We start from the raw sequence: 15,397 nt of genomic DNA, 5'->3' as shown, positions 1-15,397 counted from the left end.
TCTGTCTTGGCATGTGAGAAGTGTTTTCTAACAACAAGATTGGGGGGGATATGCGCATCACCAGTGGCAGCAGACACCAGTTCGGTTTATCGCACAGGACTCGTCATATGTTGTGCTTTTTCCAGCCTCGAGTCATTCTCCGGATATTGTTGCTGTAAATTGGGCGAGAGGTTAATTAAAAGCGAAAGTGCAAGATAAGGCCGGCAGCCCTATGGCTCTCGTATAACCCCCCCCCGTGGACGCAGCCTATTAAATGATTACCAGTTGGCCCTTCACACCAGCAGCTGCAGCATCACCATCCACATAAAGACCAAAAAAGACATCAAAAGTACATTGAAATACCTTTATGTGACGATATAGGCCTACAGTCCGTCATTTAATCCATTTAATCACCAGTGTACAATATGGGAGATTGCGGGTTGATTGCATCATTTCACAAGACAAGACAGGTAAGTTACAGTCTTACAAAGTGTGGTATATACAAACTGCTGAAGATTCTCTCTGCGCTGACATGGCCTGTCACTCTGCTGTGGGAAATAAGAGTGATTCAGTTTGTCAGGGCCAGTGGGAAATCCCGTGGATCTGCACTCAAACTGCAGGAGACAGGTCAGATTGCTAAGCCACTATATAGATGAATGAGGAGAAGCTCGTGAGTGGAGGCTACATTAGGGACTAAACTGTTTATTTCCAAAGTGTTTTGCGGGGGTTGCAGTGGATGATGGATGGTTTCACAATTCCTTCATTAATTACCAGAAAATACAAGAGTCTGAAATTGAATCAGGAGTTAAATTGTTATCTTTCCACCGGCAGCAGGCCCCCCCACACACCAGTGATCTTCAGAGAGGACTCCCGTGGTCTGAAGGGGGCCGGGGGTCTTGAAGTGGAAACATTTGGGCAACATTTGACACAGTTGAGACCCTCACTCATCGTGTTAGGTCTGGTTGGGGATTCCTGTTTATTTAGAGCATCAAATGTGTCCGAGACAACTCATAAAGGCAACTAGCCCCACGCAGGCACACAAGTCAGTCCTCAAACAACCCCCCAAAGGGCCACGAGTCGCAGGGATCCATCCCAGCGGGTCCAGCCTTACTTGTAGGAGGTCCGGGCCTCTCTCAGCGACCTGTCATATGGCATGGAGGCGAAGAAAGAGTTCCGCAGCTGGCAGTTGATGAAGAACACAATGAGCAGCACCAGCAGGAAGAGCAGCAGGCACATGACAATGTAGGTGACCAGGTCCGGTTTGTGGAGCTCGCCCTCCCGCAGCCCCCCGCCGCCTCGCCCCGCGGTGGGTCGCAGCAGGGCGGCCACGCTCACCGAGCCGCCGTGGGAGGCGTTCAGGGAAGAGGGGGCTTGCGTGGAGGACTGGGCCATGAGCACCAGGTCGAAGTCCGGGGTGTCGGTGGAGTTGAGGAGGATCTGCCTCAGCATGGTGCTCTGTGGCGGGCTCGCCGGCTGCGTCTGACGGCTGCAGGGGGACAAGACAAGGAGGAGATTATGTAGCCAACTGAGCCTGTGTGTGGTCACTCTGTGCGTCCTGTCTCACAGATTAAACCTCTGCAGAGGTGATACAGGTGCGAGGATTATAGAAACATCCAATGACTATTATGTAATGGCAAGAAAGAACACCGTAATGTCTCGCAAGGTCACTGATAAACTCCCTCCAGTGACACAACATCATAATCTCCACTTATCTACACCACAAAGTATATGGCTGGGAGTCACTGCAAACTACAGATTCCTCTAAAATACTACATGTTCTTGTTATGTTATCTCAGCCACATGCGTAAAAGGCACCAGAGCGCATGGATCTGTTCAGGGAACGACTTACTTTGGTGTTGGCTGCGAAGAGTTCCGCAGGTGAGCTGGTAAAGACTGAGTCCCGGCTCCGCATTCCTCAGTGGTCCCGGTTCTTTATGCTCCAGCCCCGCCGATGATGCGCCGTGGAGAAGCAGCGGGTCGATGGCTTCAGATGTGCGCTCACAGACCATATGTCGCTGGGTACGTGGGTTACTAAAACGCGAGCTCAACGCGTCACATTTAATTGAACTGGTCGAATCCACGTGTCAGGGTCCCAGCATAAGGATAGGCTACATTACCAGTTTCCACTTGTTGGCGTTTCCATTCAAAACCGTCTACTGCCACGCGTGAATTTACGCGCAAACCGCGTTATGGCTATTGCGTCGACATCCAGGGTCTGTCACAGAGGAGAGGGAAGTTCAACTGGAGCGCATGGAGCGCACACACACGTCCCTATGGTGGCCGATGACAAGATCGGCGCAGCTGGTGCGCACAGGGCGCAGATGAGGTACATGCCGGACTCCCCTGAATCCCCCAAAACCTGCGCGCTTTTATCCAGTCAAGGGTCGATACTCGTTGGATAGATGCCACCGATGGTCTGCCCTAAAGGGATTATCGATCCAGTATGACTAATCAGACCAAAGGAGGCATTAGTGGAGGACAAAACGCAGCGCACCGGGTCGTGAGCAGCCTCCCATCTTCGCCCTGGGTTGCGTGTGTTTGAGGGAGAAACAGAGGGAGAGAGACAGAGGGAGGGAGGGAGAGAGAGAGAGAAAATTGCAGATCAGGAGTGAGGGAGGAGGTAGGAGGTAGGAGGGAGGAGGAGGCACGTCACTGGACAGGGATGTGTAACTCTAAAGATAGAGTCACAGAAAAAAATTATATCTATCTATCTATCTATCTATCTATCTATCTATCTATTAATCCATCTATACATCTATACATCTATGCATCTATCTATAAATCCATCTATACATCTATGCCTCTATTAATCTATATATCTGCATCTGTATCCATACATCTCTCTCTCTATCCATCTATAGAGTCCATTCCTCATATTATTAACAAAGTGATGAGAGAAAGTGGAGTCAGAGCAGTTTCTGGGCTGGCGTGAGGAATGTCTCACACTGGAGGGATGAGAGAACAGAACAGGAAAGGGTGTGAGATTGGTGAGTGTGTGTAAAATTCATAGGGGGTGATTACATTTTAGAAAAGATCTCCCAGGTTGTCCATTGTCTGCGTCTTGGCGCCTGACTTATCTGAAGCGTTGGATATCAGAGCACTGTCCGCTCTCTGCATTTACTTTCGACTTTCCATTACAAAGCAACCAAACTGCCCTCTGCCTCTCTGCTGTGCGCCCTGATCTGTGCGTCCGCCACAAAAAAAAAAACGTGTTTGCCCTCTGTGAAATAGATTTTGCATCGGTGCACGACACTAAAAAGACGGTGCTAAAGATGGAGATGGGGAGCCAGTTTGCTCTAACATGATGTTTCGAACATGAGCGCGCATACAAAGGGCCAGACCATATAAGCTCTGACGGTCTGTTTCATATTCATCTGCACCTGTTCTGTCACAACAGAATGGCTGGCAGGCAGAGACCAAGGACAGAGGGGCACACACACACACACACACACACACACACACAAATACAGACACACGCAAATGCACAAGCACACACCACAGCAAAACTACAGTAAACAATCCATAAACTGGAAAAGAAAAATTTGATGCCGCATGCACATTTGCACAAAAGTTTGAGTCAAACTTGTCTATAATAACAGATAAATACCTGGCAGCATCCTGGTGTCCCACATCAACCTCTTCTACAACAAAGAGGATTACAGTGGACCAGAGTTTGGTGGAATGTGTGTCTCCCATGGGAAATCTAAATACAGCCTCAAGCCTTGTTTACATATACGTGCAGGGACAGCAAGAATTGTGACGGCTAAGGAGAATACCGGTTATTATTCGTTTATTTGGAATGTGGCACTTGTACACTGCTTTGCTATGGGCTTGCTGCTATCCTCATCCCCATCACACACACGCACGTACGCACACACACACACACACGCTCGTACGCACACACACACACAGTCATGTCCCCTTGACTTCTGAGGACATTACACTGACTTACAACGTACATAGACTTCCTGGAGACTTACTCTAAACTGCACCATAATTATAACTTGCCTAACCCTTAAGCTTTACCTTAACTTTAACTTTAACCTTAACCTAAACCTAAACCTAAATCTAAACCTAAACCTTAAAACATGTCTTGACCTTGAAATATAATGATCTAAGTTGTGGGACTTGCTTCTGTGCCCATAAGGAAGACAAGTCCCCAAAATGTGATCGTGTAAACAGATTTCGAACCCCACAACATAAATCACACGGACCACACACTTTCCCAAAATGTCCTGAATCCATGAGGCCTATAACTCAAACTGAACCTCACGAAGGAGAAGTAGTCTAAACAAAGATATCTGTACAAGTACACACACACACACACACACACACAACACACACACACAGGCACAATATGAGGTATTTTGCCAAAATCTGCTTGTGTCTTTAAGAGGTGATCAGCGTCACATTAGTAGAACTCCTCAGGCAGCGTGGTTCAGTTGAAAGGAGGGAAAGAACGAGAGGAAGAGGAGGGTTGGGATATAGCATGACACATATGTTGACTCATGCCCTGCTCTGTGACTAATTGTAAGAGGTATCAGACGGTGCTCATTAGCTGTAACTCATTACAGTGGAATTTTGATTAGGAGGGGGGGAATTGTAATTCTCTGCCACTATTGACACTTCATTAAGGATCTCAGCAAATCTAAGCCCAGTCCCCTCCTCTACCTCCTCGACTCTGTCAGGCCTCACCTATTGGCATCACACAAAGCAATGGCCTGTCTCCTTGTATGCGTTTGTTCACGTGCACAGGAACACACACAGACCGTGCACACCTCTGGATTTTTTGCTCTTTCACCTTTCAAGTCTGGCTCTTTGAACCATATTCCTCTTCCGTACGTCTCTTTCTTATGTCCCTTTTCCATTTCATTGTTGTGTGGTCTGTTCTGTCTTCTTCTTCCCTCCCTCCCTCTCTCTCATTTTCTCTTTCTCTACAACGGCGCTTTCCAACTCTGTTTCTAATCCTATTAATCCTTAAAAACAGGGGGAAAGACAAGTCATCCATGAAGCACTGAAGAGCTCAAAAAAGGAGATAAAACAAGAAAACTAAAAGTTTATTTTCCAGAGTTTTACAAGATGGAGAGAAAGAGACAGAGAAGTGCTTAAAATAAGCTTAATGTTCCTGCTGATGAGACATAACCAAACCAAACGGCGGGCTATGTGAGTCAACGGGGATTATATGTGTATGTGTGCGTGTTATGTACACACACAAACAAACAAACACACACACACACACACACACACACACACACACACACACACACACACACACACACACACACACGCTCCCCTGCACTGTCAGCGAAGTGGAGAATTGGGTCTACACAGGGGTAGTCATTATTTTATTACTCTTATTTTTCATTATTACCATGAGGGAGAGAACAACGTTTATAGAAAATCCTCCCTTAGAGCTATCTGCCACTGTTTTACATCATTAAGTTTCAGTCACCTCAAATTATGCCATGTCAAATGAGGGTGAGGTAAAGAGCAGAGACAAAAAGGCACCGGTAATCTGTACCCACAGCAGCGCTCTCTGGAGCTGTTCTCCCTAAGTCCTTCGAGACAAAAATTGCTCGAATCCATCGGGTTTTTATTTATTTTTGCCTCATGAAAGAGTAATATTGTTTTGTTGCTTTCCTCAGCCGGAGCTGCTCTGTGCAGCGGAGCTGTACTCGCCGCACAGGCAGGAACCCAACAGCCACCCATAATCACAGAGTGTGGAGTTGATCTATTCCTGCTTTTCAATGCTTAACGAATGCTAACCTGGTTCACAGCCTTTTTAACGTTTTGCAAGGACTGACCAAAAAGCTTCACTTTCCCAAAATGTCGCCACTCCACAAGGTCTATAACTCAAACTGGTCCTCACCAAGCAACAGTAAACATCCAAGGCAAGCACACACACACACACACACACACACACACACACACACACACACACACACACATACGGCATCAGACAACAGTGATGCGTACAGACAGACTCTCTAGACTAAAAGACAGAAAGAGACAGATTATGAGAGCCTGGATGGGCACACTCAAGCATGTGCGCACACAAACACAGGAGCCATCTGACATGTAGAAATCGCAAGCAGCCATTCACACACACACACACACACACACACACACACACACACACACACACACACACACACACACACACACACACACACACACACACACACAATAGAGAAATACGGAGAGGAGACACACAGAGCCACATAACACAGACAATATGATCACTAATAGCAACACAAGCAGCCGGGGCGCCATTATCTCCGATGTCAATACAGTTACGTTCTCTGACTGACTGATTTCCAACAAAAAACCTTTAACAAACAAAACATGTGACACAAAAATGTCTCCCTCTCGCATCTTCTGTAATTGGCTACATTTTCTCCTCGCCATCTCCTTTTTAACCTTTGTGGAAAAAATCAGCTGGCAAAACAGGATTTTCTTCCTGCCAGCGCATCAAACGCCCCCTTTGGCAGAAATAAGACGCTCTACAATTAGTCACTTGATTATCTCGCCAGAGCACCAAATGCTGCCTCTCATCTCAGGGAGGCATAAAGGGACAGGCGTTGACTTTCTTGGAGAAAAAGAAAAAAAGATGCTTGAAATGAGCAGGAGCCGCTGCAGCCTCCAAAACAAACAAGTAACACAAACAATAACACATATTTTGGAATGTGGAATCTTGGAATGTTGTCATGAGAAAATGGATAGAAAAATAACAAATCTTTCCCAAAGTCACGGAAACGGTACATTAATTTAATTGCAATATTACATAAATACATACATAAACTTCAATTTTTTCAGAAATTTGACAATCTTTTTTAATCAATATTATTTTGTATTATTATGTTCTGTTGCAGTGTGTCCTTAACACGCCTTCTATCTTTACGATGTAGCTTATACACTGGAGTGTATAGGCCCGGATGTGAGTGCAGGTCAAGTGGCCTCTCAGCTCTATGACAAACACAGCACACTCAGCCTGTATCAGCCACCAATGTGTTTCACAGTGTGATCTTGAGAAGAGTAAACAAACAACGAGAGAAGAGCAGAGATGCCGAGGCTCTGCCAGCTTCACTGTCTCTTTTTTCCATCTGCATCTCAGATGTGAATAATTTTGTGACGTTTGTGTTCAGGATCAGTGGAGCGGGTTTTGGAAGAGGGAGGGAGCCCCCCCCCCCCGGTAAATGGGTGCTTGTCTGAGTGTGGGGAGGGTCCCTGGTTCAGTGGCCATGTGATAGAGCAGGGACTCACCTGAGGAGCAGGGGAGAAGAAAAGGGAAACTAAACAGATCGTGTGTGTGTGTGTGTGTGTGTGTGTGTGTGTGTGTGTGATCCAGGTATTACTCATGTTTTGGGGAACTAAATCTGTTTACACAGTCACGTCATAGGTTTAGACATGTTTAAGGTTTAGGTTTAGGTTAAGGTTTTGAGGTTTTGAGGTTTAGGTTAGGTGAAGGTTAAGTCAAAGTGAGGGTTAGGTTACAGTTAGGTTTAGGTTTGGGTTTAGGTTAAAGTAGGTGTTAGGTTAAGGTTAAGGTTTAGGTTAGGGTTAGGGTTAGGGTTAGGCATGTAGCAAATGTCGTATGTTTTGAGTAAGTCTCCAGAAAATCAATGCAAGTCAATATAATGTTGTTTCAAATCACGGAGACAGACAAATCCAGAGCCAGAAAGACGAAGAGTCAAAAACATGAAAAGAACAACAATGCAAGAAGAGGTAAAAGAAACAAACTGAACGTGACAGAGAATAAAAGAGATGCTGTGTAGCAGAATTCTCTTTTAAAAGACGGAGAAACAAAAGGAAAACAAAAGGGTGAATTAGTGAGTGAGAGGAGGTGGAAGTAAACAAGACAAAATAAAAAACAGACCCAAAGACAGAGCAGAACAAAGGGAAAGAAAGCCAACGTGAGTCAGAAGACAGATGGAGGTACAACAGCTATGGCTAGCCCATAAAAGGGAAACTATGTTGTACGCACATAAATATACTGAGGGGAAATGTAGCTGTATATTACGAGCAGCAGTGCTTGGATTATTATAAACATGACTTCCTCTCCATGCCTCAGTCATTCTCCTTTCATACTCACACACACGGTGAATGGGGGAATGTTCACATCCAGGAAATGTTGGAGCAGTTTCTGTAAAGCATTATTCACTGTTCTCAGGGATACTGCGAGAGGGACTCACAAGGGGAGGACAATGGGGATGGTTGTATGATGATCATATACAGATTAAAAGTTATAAACTAATATTACTGCCTCGTTATTGTATGCCTCCATAAACCAGTGCAGTTTCAGTCTTCATAAATTCTTTAGTCTGGCTTATCTGAGGACACCGTGACCTTTGACAAGGACATCTAATCAGTTCATCTTTGAGTGACAACTGGACAAAATTTTTAATTCCCTGAAAACAGACTCGACATATCACGTTAAAGAGGCCAAAAACATGGTTTGTTAGCCCACCTAACCCTAGCCCTAACCCCTAACCCTGACTGTAAGTTTGACCACCTAAATCTAATCAGTTTATCTGTGAGTCTGAAATGAACATTTGTGCCAAATTTGACAGAATTTTCTCAAGGCTTCTTTTTCGAAAACAAAGCAAAAACGGGGTTTATAAGGTCCAGGTGACCTTGACCTTTAACCTCCAAATTGTAATATATTCATCCTTGAGTCCAAGTGAATGTTTGTACTAGATTTAATGAAATTCGTGTGGGTGTTCCTGATATATCACATTGACAAGAACGTGATGGCACTATGACCTTGACCTTTGACCTTCAACTGCAAAAATTTGATCAGTTCATCCATGAGTCCAACTGAATGTTTGTAACAAATTGGAAATTATTCCCTGGAGATGTTCTGGAGATATTGAAGTCACAAGGCAACTGAACCATTGTACCAAATTTGAAGAAATTCCCTCAAGGTGTTCTTGAGATAGCGTGTCCACAAGAACGGGTCGAACGGACAACCGAAACAACACACTGCTTCTGGCCACCGGATGTCACTGGTGTGGAGGCGTAAAAAAGTATCTCTGCTGTGATTCTCTGCACTTGCACATATATTCTGGGGTTTTGGAGGAGTTTTACAGCCCTATATTCTGACTTCTGGAGTAAATCCTTGTTGTTTTTGCAAGTTTTCTATGAAACTCGGAGGTTGTTTTCCAGACGTATTGTTGAATATCTGTTACAATGTTAGTTATAGTGTGAAGATGTTGCCTCATGTCTCAGCGCATGACATGAGGATCAATGGCTCTCAGTCAGAGTCGGTAAGACTGAAAGTATAACTCTCGAAAACCTGTAACTTTTCATGTTGTCATAGCGGTCGTACAGAAAGGAGTTACTGATATCGGATGATTTATTTATTGAAGTGCCAGATGGAAGTGAGTGGTGGCAGGTTTTGAAGAAACTGCAAGGCATCCCACATGGCAGGAGAATTCAAAGGCAGAATAAACATTGAAGAAAACACATCTTTCCATGGAGGCACATGAAAAGAGACTTCCTCTCACGGTCGGAGCAGGAGTTGGGCTGAGTTGGGCCAAATCAGGCAGGCGTATTCACAGGAGAATTCAGGTAAGTTTAATTGGATTAGGTTAAACAGCAGGTCAATGACTGCAAGTCCTGAACCTCAAACCGGGCGAACGGAAACCATCCTGCGACGTCTGCTATGGAAGTCGTGACGGTCGTGATGACAACGAGGAGGATTTGTGGGTGTAAAATTGATCCCGTGAGACAGATGCACGTCCGACACATTTATTTTGGGTGCACGTGCCGGTGTCCTCGATGAGTGCTCTGAGTGGCTGCTTTCCACTCTCTTTCCTTAGCACACACACACACACACACACACACTCTTCAGGGACTGGCCGTGACTGGAGGGCTTGTCGGGGAGTCGTCACACGGGTCCCTCTATCCATCTGGAATCAGAGCGCCGCGGCTCAGAAGAATTGGTAAACACTCAACATGTCTTTTGTTCTGATATAGCCCCCTGATATCCCCCTTCCTCCACTACTCCATCAGCCCTCTGACTGCTCCAGAAATGAGATATTGGCGTTTCGCCGATGATGTCGACTCGTAAAACAAGTCTCAGACCTATAGATTTATGATTTTCACGTCATTGAATTAAAAAAAATTACTTAGAGCAGGTCGGATGATATTCTTATGATGGTAATAAAGGTTGTATCTTTGGTGATAAATGGCTGTGATTGTGTGATGGTGACAGCTTTATCCTCTGCAATCGTGCTTTGGTTTGTTTTAGAGGTTTGTCTTGATGAGGTCCTCTCCGGGGGGCTTTGTTCTAATGAGATACTGAGAGCAGAGACTCAGATGGCTTAAGGGGGGGGGGGCTGAATGATGGGGTCTGCGTCTGTGAGCTTGCGTGCAAAAACGATGACTGACACGCAATCGTCTGCGAGCGAGCACATGCTGAAGTGAGAGCCACAGAGCGACTTTTGAGCTTAAGCCTTTCTGTGTTTTTAATGCCTTCATTTGTTTGTTTGTTTGTTTGTTTGTTTGTGTACATGAAAGTTTAATTGTGAGTAGCTACGTCACAATCTGGTGTGTGAGCGGGCCTGCATATGTGTGAGTATTGACGCCTGAGTATGTGAAGTGTGTGTCAATGTTCGGCCAAAAAGGGAGCCCACCCACGTGTGAATTCGAGCTCCCAATAATATACAAGGAAGGGTAAGCTGCTATGTGTATATATACATATACATATGTTTATACAAGCAAGAAAGCGTTTTTTTTTAACATGCTCATGCTGCTGAAGTTGGTCTCCTCAGGGGCTTCCGGGCAGTAGGCGGGAGGAACGTTGGAGACTCTAATCTCTCCTCCAAATCCCTGGAATCTCTGTCTCTCAGAGGCAGGAGGTCACATCGCTCACTGCCTCGCCGGGAGAGACAGAAACAGAGAGAGATAGATGGAGGAGGCGAGAGGGATGGAGAGTGAAAGCGAGGGAGGATGAAGAGGAGGAGAAAAGAAGGGGGAAAGGGAAGGAGGGAGGGATGGAAACACATCCTCGCCTTGGGCCTCTGGGACAAATTACACCAGAGAGAGGCGGGGGGCAGTTTTACACACACACACACACACACACACACACACACACACGCACACACTCATGCACAAACACAAAGTCACACACATAAAAACGAGACTTCAAGGTGTTCCTTGCATGCACAAGGGCGAATGTCAACTTACAATTCATTCACAATCGAGCATGAACAGACGCTTCCCTAAAATGTTATCTCATGCTAAAAGCAAGACAAGATGCAAACATATATGACACACACACACACACACACACACACACACACACACACACACACACACACACACACACACACACGCCGTTATTGAGTAACACCCTAAAGGTCAGAACTCATGAAAAGTCTGAGGCACAGCACAGGAGGAAATCAGATAATAGAATTTCCTGTGCACTTTCAAAACCACATATCCCTTGGACTGACATTGTTGCTATGGTGATTGGCCAGCATGGGTCTCGGCCGCTGTTCATGTGTGTGTGCATGTGCGAGTGTGTGTGCGCGCTCTGTACACAACGTTTCATGGGTTGAATTAAGTGCTCTGTTTTGAGACAATGTTATGGCATTTCTGCGTTATTGGTCTGCATATATAGTGCAACAGTGAGTGAAAGGACAGGGGGGGGGGGGAGAGGAAGAGCGGAGGAAACAGAAAGAGGATATGACAAAGGTTAGAAAGCAAACTCACAACATGATGGGTAAAAGAGGCTCCCCTGAGTGTAACCAAGCCTGTAATTGTGGTTGTAGCGGAGTTTTTCCTGCATGATTAAAGCTGCTTCGATCCAGAAACAGACACACCATCTTGGAACTTAGGTTGCGATTAGTGGGATTATCCCCTCATACCTGTTAATAAAGATGGCTGCAACGTGTGTCTGTTAGTCCTCATGCAGTTATAGTTCTGTCAAGAAATTTAGAAACAGTTTTGGTTCATCAGCTATATCTTCAGCCCTGCATCGGTGTTTAAAGTTGCCTACTGGAGGTTAAAATGCCTAAAAATGCAAAACCCTGTAGATGGCAAACGTTTTTCACAAAAATATGTCTTTCCTTCTCCCAGAAACAAACTTGCACTGAAAGCAAAGACCCCCAATGTGTGGACCCCTCGACTAAGAGCTGACCATGTAAGGTAAATTTCAGTGACACCTAACGTGTTTCGTTGGCTTCGTGTGATGACGGATGAGACAATAAAAGGAAGTCTGTCGGTGACAGGCGGAGAAAATGCAGAGAAGCCTCAGTGAGAACTGTGAATGAATGGTGTGGCGTAAACTGAGCTCTGGTAAACATCTGGACGCACTGTATGTCCAGATGTGTGGACTGTTTACTGAGCTGCTCTGGAGGGCAGCCTCCAGGATGTCACTGACACACCAAGTGTGATGGTGAGGTGAACACACTCCGGTGAATGACTCGGCTGCACACACGCTGGAAACACAATGCCTCAGTCAAGGAGGGATCTGTGGGTCTTTAAGAGCATCTTCAACGATCAGTTGAATCTGGATTAGCGAAATGTAACAGTAAATAAGTAGCAGTGTGGCTTTGCTGCGTTATCACATGAGCAGTGGTGGAATGTTAGAGAGAGTTGGGGGACGTAATATTTGTTTAGACTGCAGGAGCAGTTATTGTTTTGGGCCTACAAATCCTGCTGAGACATTAAATAAACTGGGCTAATGCATTTTGTTATGATACCTGCTGATGTTGTTAGGACAATGTGCCAAGAGTGACTTTCATACAACTCTTATTAATCAGGGAGGGATTTTGATTTAGGTCAATTAAAAAACAGGATTCGGACATGAGCTGAAAAACATCCACGAAACAGAAACACAATTAATTGTTTAAGTGTTGAGCTAAAAGTGCAATTTCTTAAAAAAATATTCGAAATTTTAATAAATAAAATACTCCACGTCAGATTGAACATTCTAGAGTAATTGTATTGTTTTATGTATTGTGTGTATTAAAAGTGTTTCGTTCATGTTACTGCATTTTGGTTGTGAGTTTATGCAGTTGTGCAAAGCTGCATATTGGAGTAACACTCAGTGGAGCACACATAACTCTACTCAAGCACCAACAGTCTCCTTCAATCCATCCAAGCTGCACCAAATCTTACTCACATCATTTCCCTAAATGAGACAGATTTTTATTTTCCATCTAGATCCATGAAATATTCCCTGGGAAATCTGTGACAAAATTGATTTTGATTTATAAATTGATTTCTCTGGGAAATCAAAATAAAAAAGTATCTCACAATATGGAAGAAAGACAAAATTATATTCCTGGATCTGCCCCCTGATCCGGATTCGCACCCAAACCTAATGGGCTCTTCCCTGACCCACACCACATCCTTCCACCAAGTTTCATGCTAATCTGTCGAGAAGGTTTTTGTAATGCTGCAAACTAACACACAAACAAACGCACATGAAATTACAGACTCCTCAGCTGAGGTAAAAGAACAAAAAAGTGAACCTCTAACAGGCTATAAATAAAACATTAGGTTTCTCCTGCTAGACGATAAAATAAACACGGCACTGTGTGGATTGTTTAGATAAAATGAAATGTGCATTGTGTGTGTGTGTGTACATTTTGCACAGTTGCTCCCAGCTGCTCAAATGTTTGCTTCACGAGCCCTTTGTTCCGAGTGTGTACACTGAACTCCAACCATCAGCACAAGCACACAAAAACAGGAGTAGTCGACCAGTTTAGAGCTCAGTCTCTTTAATTCAAGGATCAAAAATATGACAATATACAGTAAAAGATTTTGCTTTAATCAACATTTCTCGCGTACAAGTTAAAAATACAGTATTTCTTGATAATTGGTCTTCCTGGCAGTGGGAATCATTTAAAAACCGTCTCTGGGAGTCTCAGTATAGTCTGGTTGTGCGCACAGAAAATAGGTAGCTGCTCTTTCACTCTCTGACACACACGGTAAAAATAAATATAGACACAAGTTCAATCCATTGACTGCTTATTTAAATGAAAACTGTACCTGAAACTAAATTCATGTCTCTAAAAGCTTTTTGATTAAAAAGTAGCGCTCAGCTTTGATGGTGTAAAGAAGTCTTCATGGCTACGAGTGAGTTGAAGCTTTTAACCTATAAGAAGCTTTAAGAAATCACTGTCAGGGTTCGTTTGTGATATTTCTGTCGTGGCAGGAACTCATCTCACTCAGTCTTCCGAGTTGAAGTTTATGCATAATGATGATAAGAGGAACAAGATTTCATTTTGTTTCATTTCCCAACAAAACAAATGATGTATAACAATAACAGCCCTCTAAATGTGTTATTAGGTGCAGTAGGCCCCTGCTGATCCTCCCCCGCGAGACTAATGACTTTTAATAGCATCCTCACAATAACAGAATAATAACATTGTGAAGTTTGAGCATGACATTTAAAAAAAAAAATATTTTAAGTTTTAAAAGGGATGGGAGGGATTAAGGGATGATTGCTAATTATCTGAATTGCAGGAGAAATCTTGCAGGGACTGTGAAATCCATTAATCTAATAAATCAAAAAAATGGAATTCAATAAAATGGAATGAAATACTAAAATGTCTTGAGGTTTCAAGTGACAACACAGGAACATACGCAGACCAGTGTTGGAGTAAGAAAGTGTCACTTTAGACACTTTACCTAGAAATATGAACATAATCTGACAGATTATCTCATTCTCAAATTTGAGAGATTCGAGTTACGGTTTAAATCAATGATTAATGGTTAATTTGTTGTCAAAACCCAAACCTCCACTGCGGATACATGAAGGACAGATGCTGTGGCGGATCCCACAGGCCGCCATGATCTTCAGCAACCACGTTTCTGTGTTTATTTTTTATCAATATCCGCATCCTGTTTGCTGCAGATACAGTTTTCCAACTGCACAATAAAAATATCTCATTTATGGTGGGCAGGATTAGCAGTTTGTCAAATTGCATTTTCATTTAAAAGTTAATTTACTCAAGTTTGCTGTTGCAGCAGTTTGTCAAATGAGTCTCAGACGTAAACAAAAAGACCACATAATTGCTCCACACAGCTTCTGCAGTAGAGTCCCAGTGTGTTACAGCCACATGATTGCAAAACAAACATCGCATATCTCTGCATCTCCATGATTTTCCTCATCTCTCAAATGTCTGCTTGTCCTAAGGCAATCAGACTGGAGAGCTGTGCTGCCGTCGTGTGATTCTCAGAAGCACTGCCCTCCTGCATGTTACAGCTGAACACACAGCTCCTCGAGGACACGTCGCTTTCGGTTGCTATTTTAGCGAACGAGACACGGAGAGACACTTTGTGCTGTAAAGGCGCAGCGAGGAGGAGAATGTCCACATCACTTACCCGAGCCACGTTTGAACACTTCTGTTGGTTTAAAGCCGATTAAAGATGCATGGGACGTAACGTTTCAACAAAGAAA

General features: G+C 44.2%; 1 protein-coding gene across 1 annotated transcript; it reads right to left on the bottom strand.

The window, feature by feature from the left end:
• Positions 1-329: 329 nt before the first annotated feature.
• Positions 330-2,535, bottom strand: LOC117769609 (small integral membrane protein 32-like). The gene is made up of 2 exons (XM_034598612.1): positions 1,829-2,535; positions 330-1,465 (listed from the first exon to the last, which is right to left on the bottom strand). The coding sequence occupies exon 2, from the start codon at positions 1,426-1,428 to the stop codon at positions 1,087-1,089; it is 342 nt and encodes a 113-aa protein (XP_034454503.1). The 5' UTR covers positions 1,429-1,465; positions 1,829-2,535; the 3' UTR covers positions 330-1,086.
• Between the last annotated feature and the right edge of the window lie 12,862 nt (positions 2,536-15,397).

Source organism: Hippoglossus hippoglossus, chromosome 10, assembly GCF_009819705.1.
Source record: "Hippoglossus hippoglossus isolate fHipHip1 chromosome 10, fHipHip1.pri, whole genome shotgun sequence".
In the NCBI taxonomy this organism is placed as follows: Eukaryota; Metazoa; Chordata; class Actinopteri; order Pleuronectiformes; family Pleuronectidae; genus Hippoglossus; species Hippoglossus hippoglossus.
The sequence above is the reverse complement of the archived record's forward strand: the minus strand, read 5'-3'. Positions and strand labels throughout refer to the sequence as shown.

Excerpts from the sequence above, each read along its gene's own strand:
- LOC117769609 (XM_034598612.1), bottom strand. The coding sequence starts at position 1,428 with ATGCTGAGGCAGATCCTCCTCAACTCCACCGACACCCCGGACTTCGAC.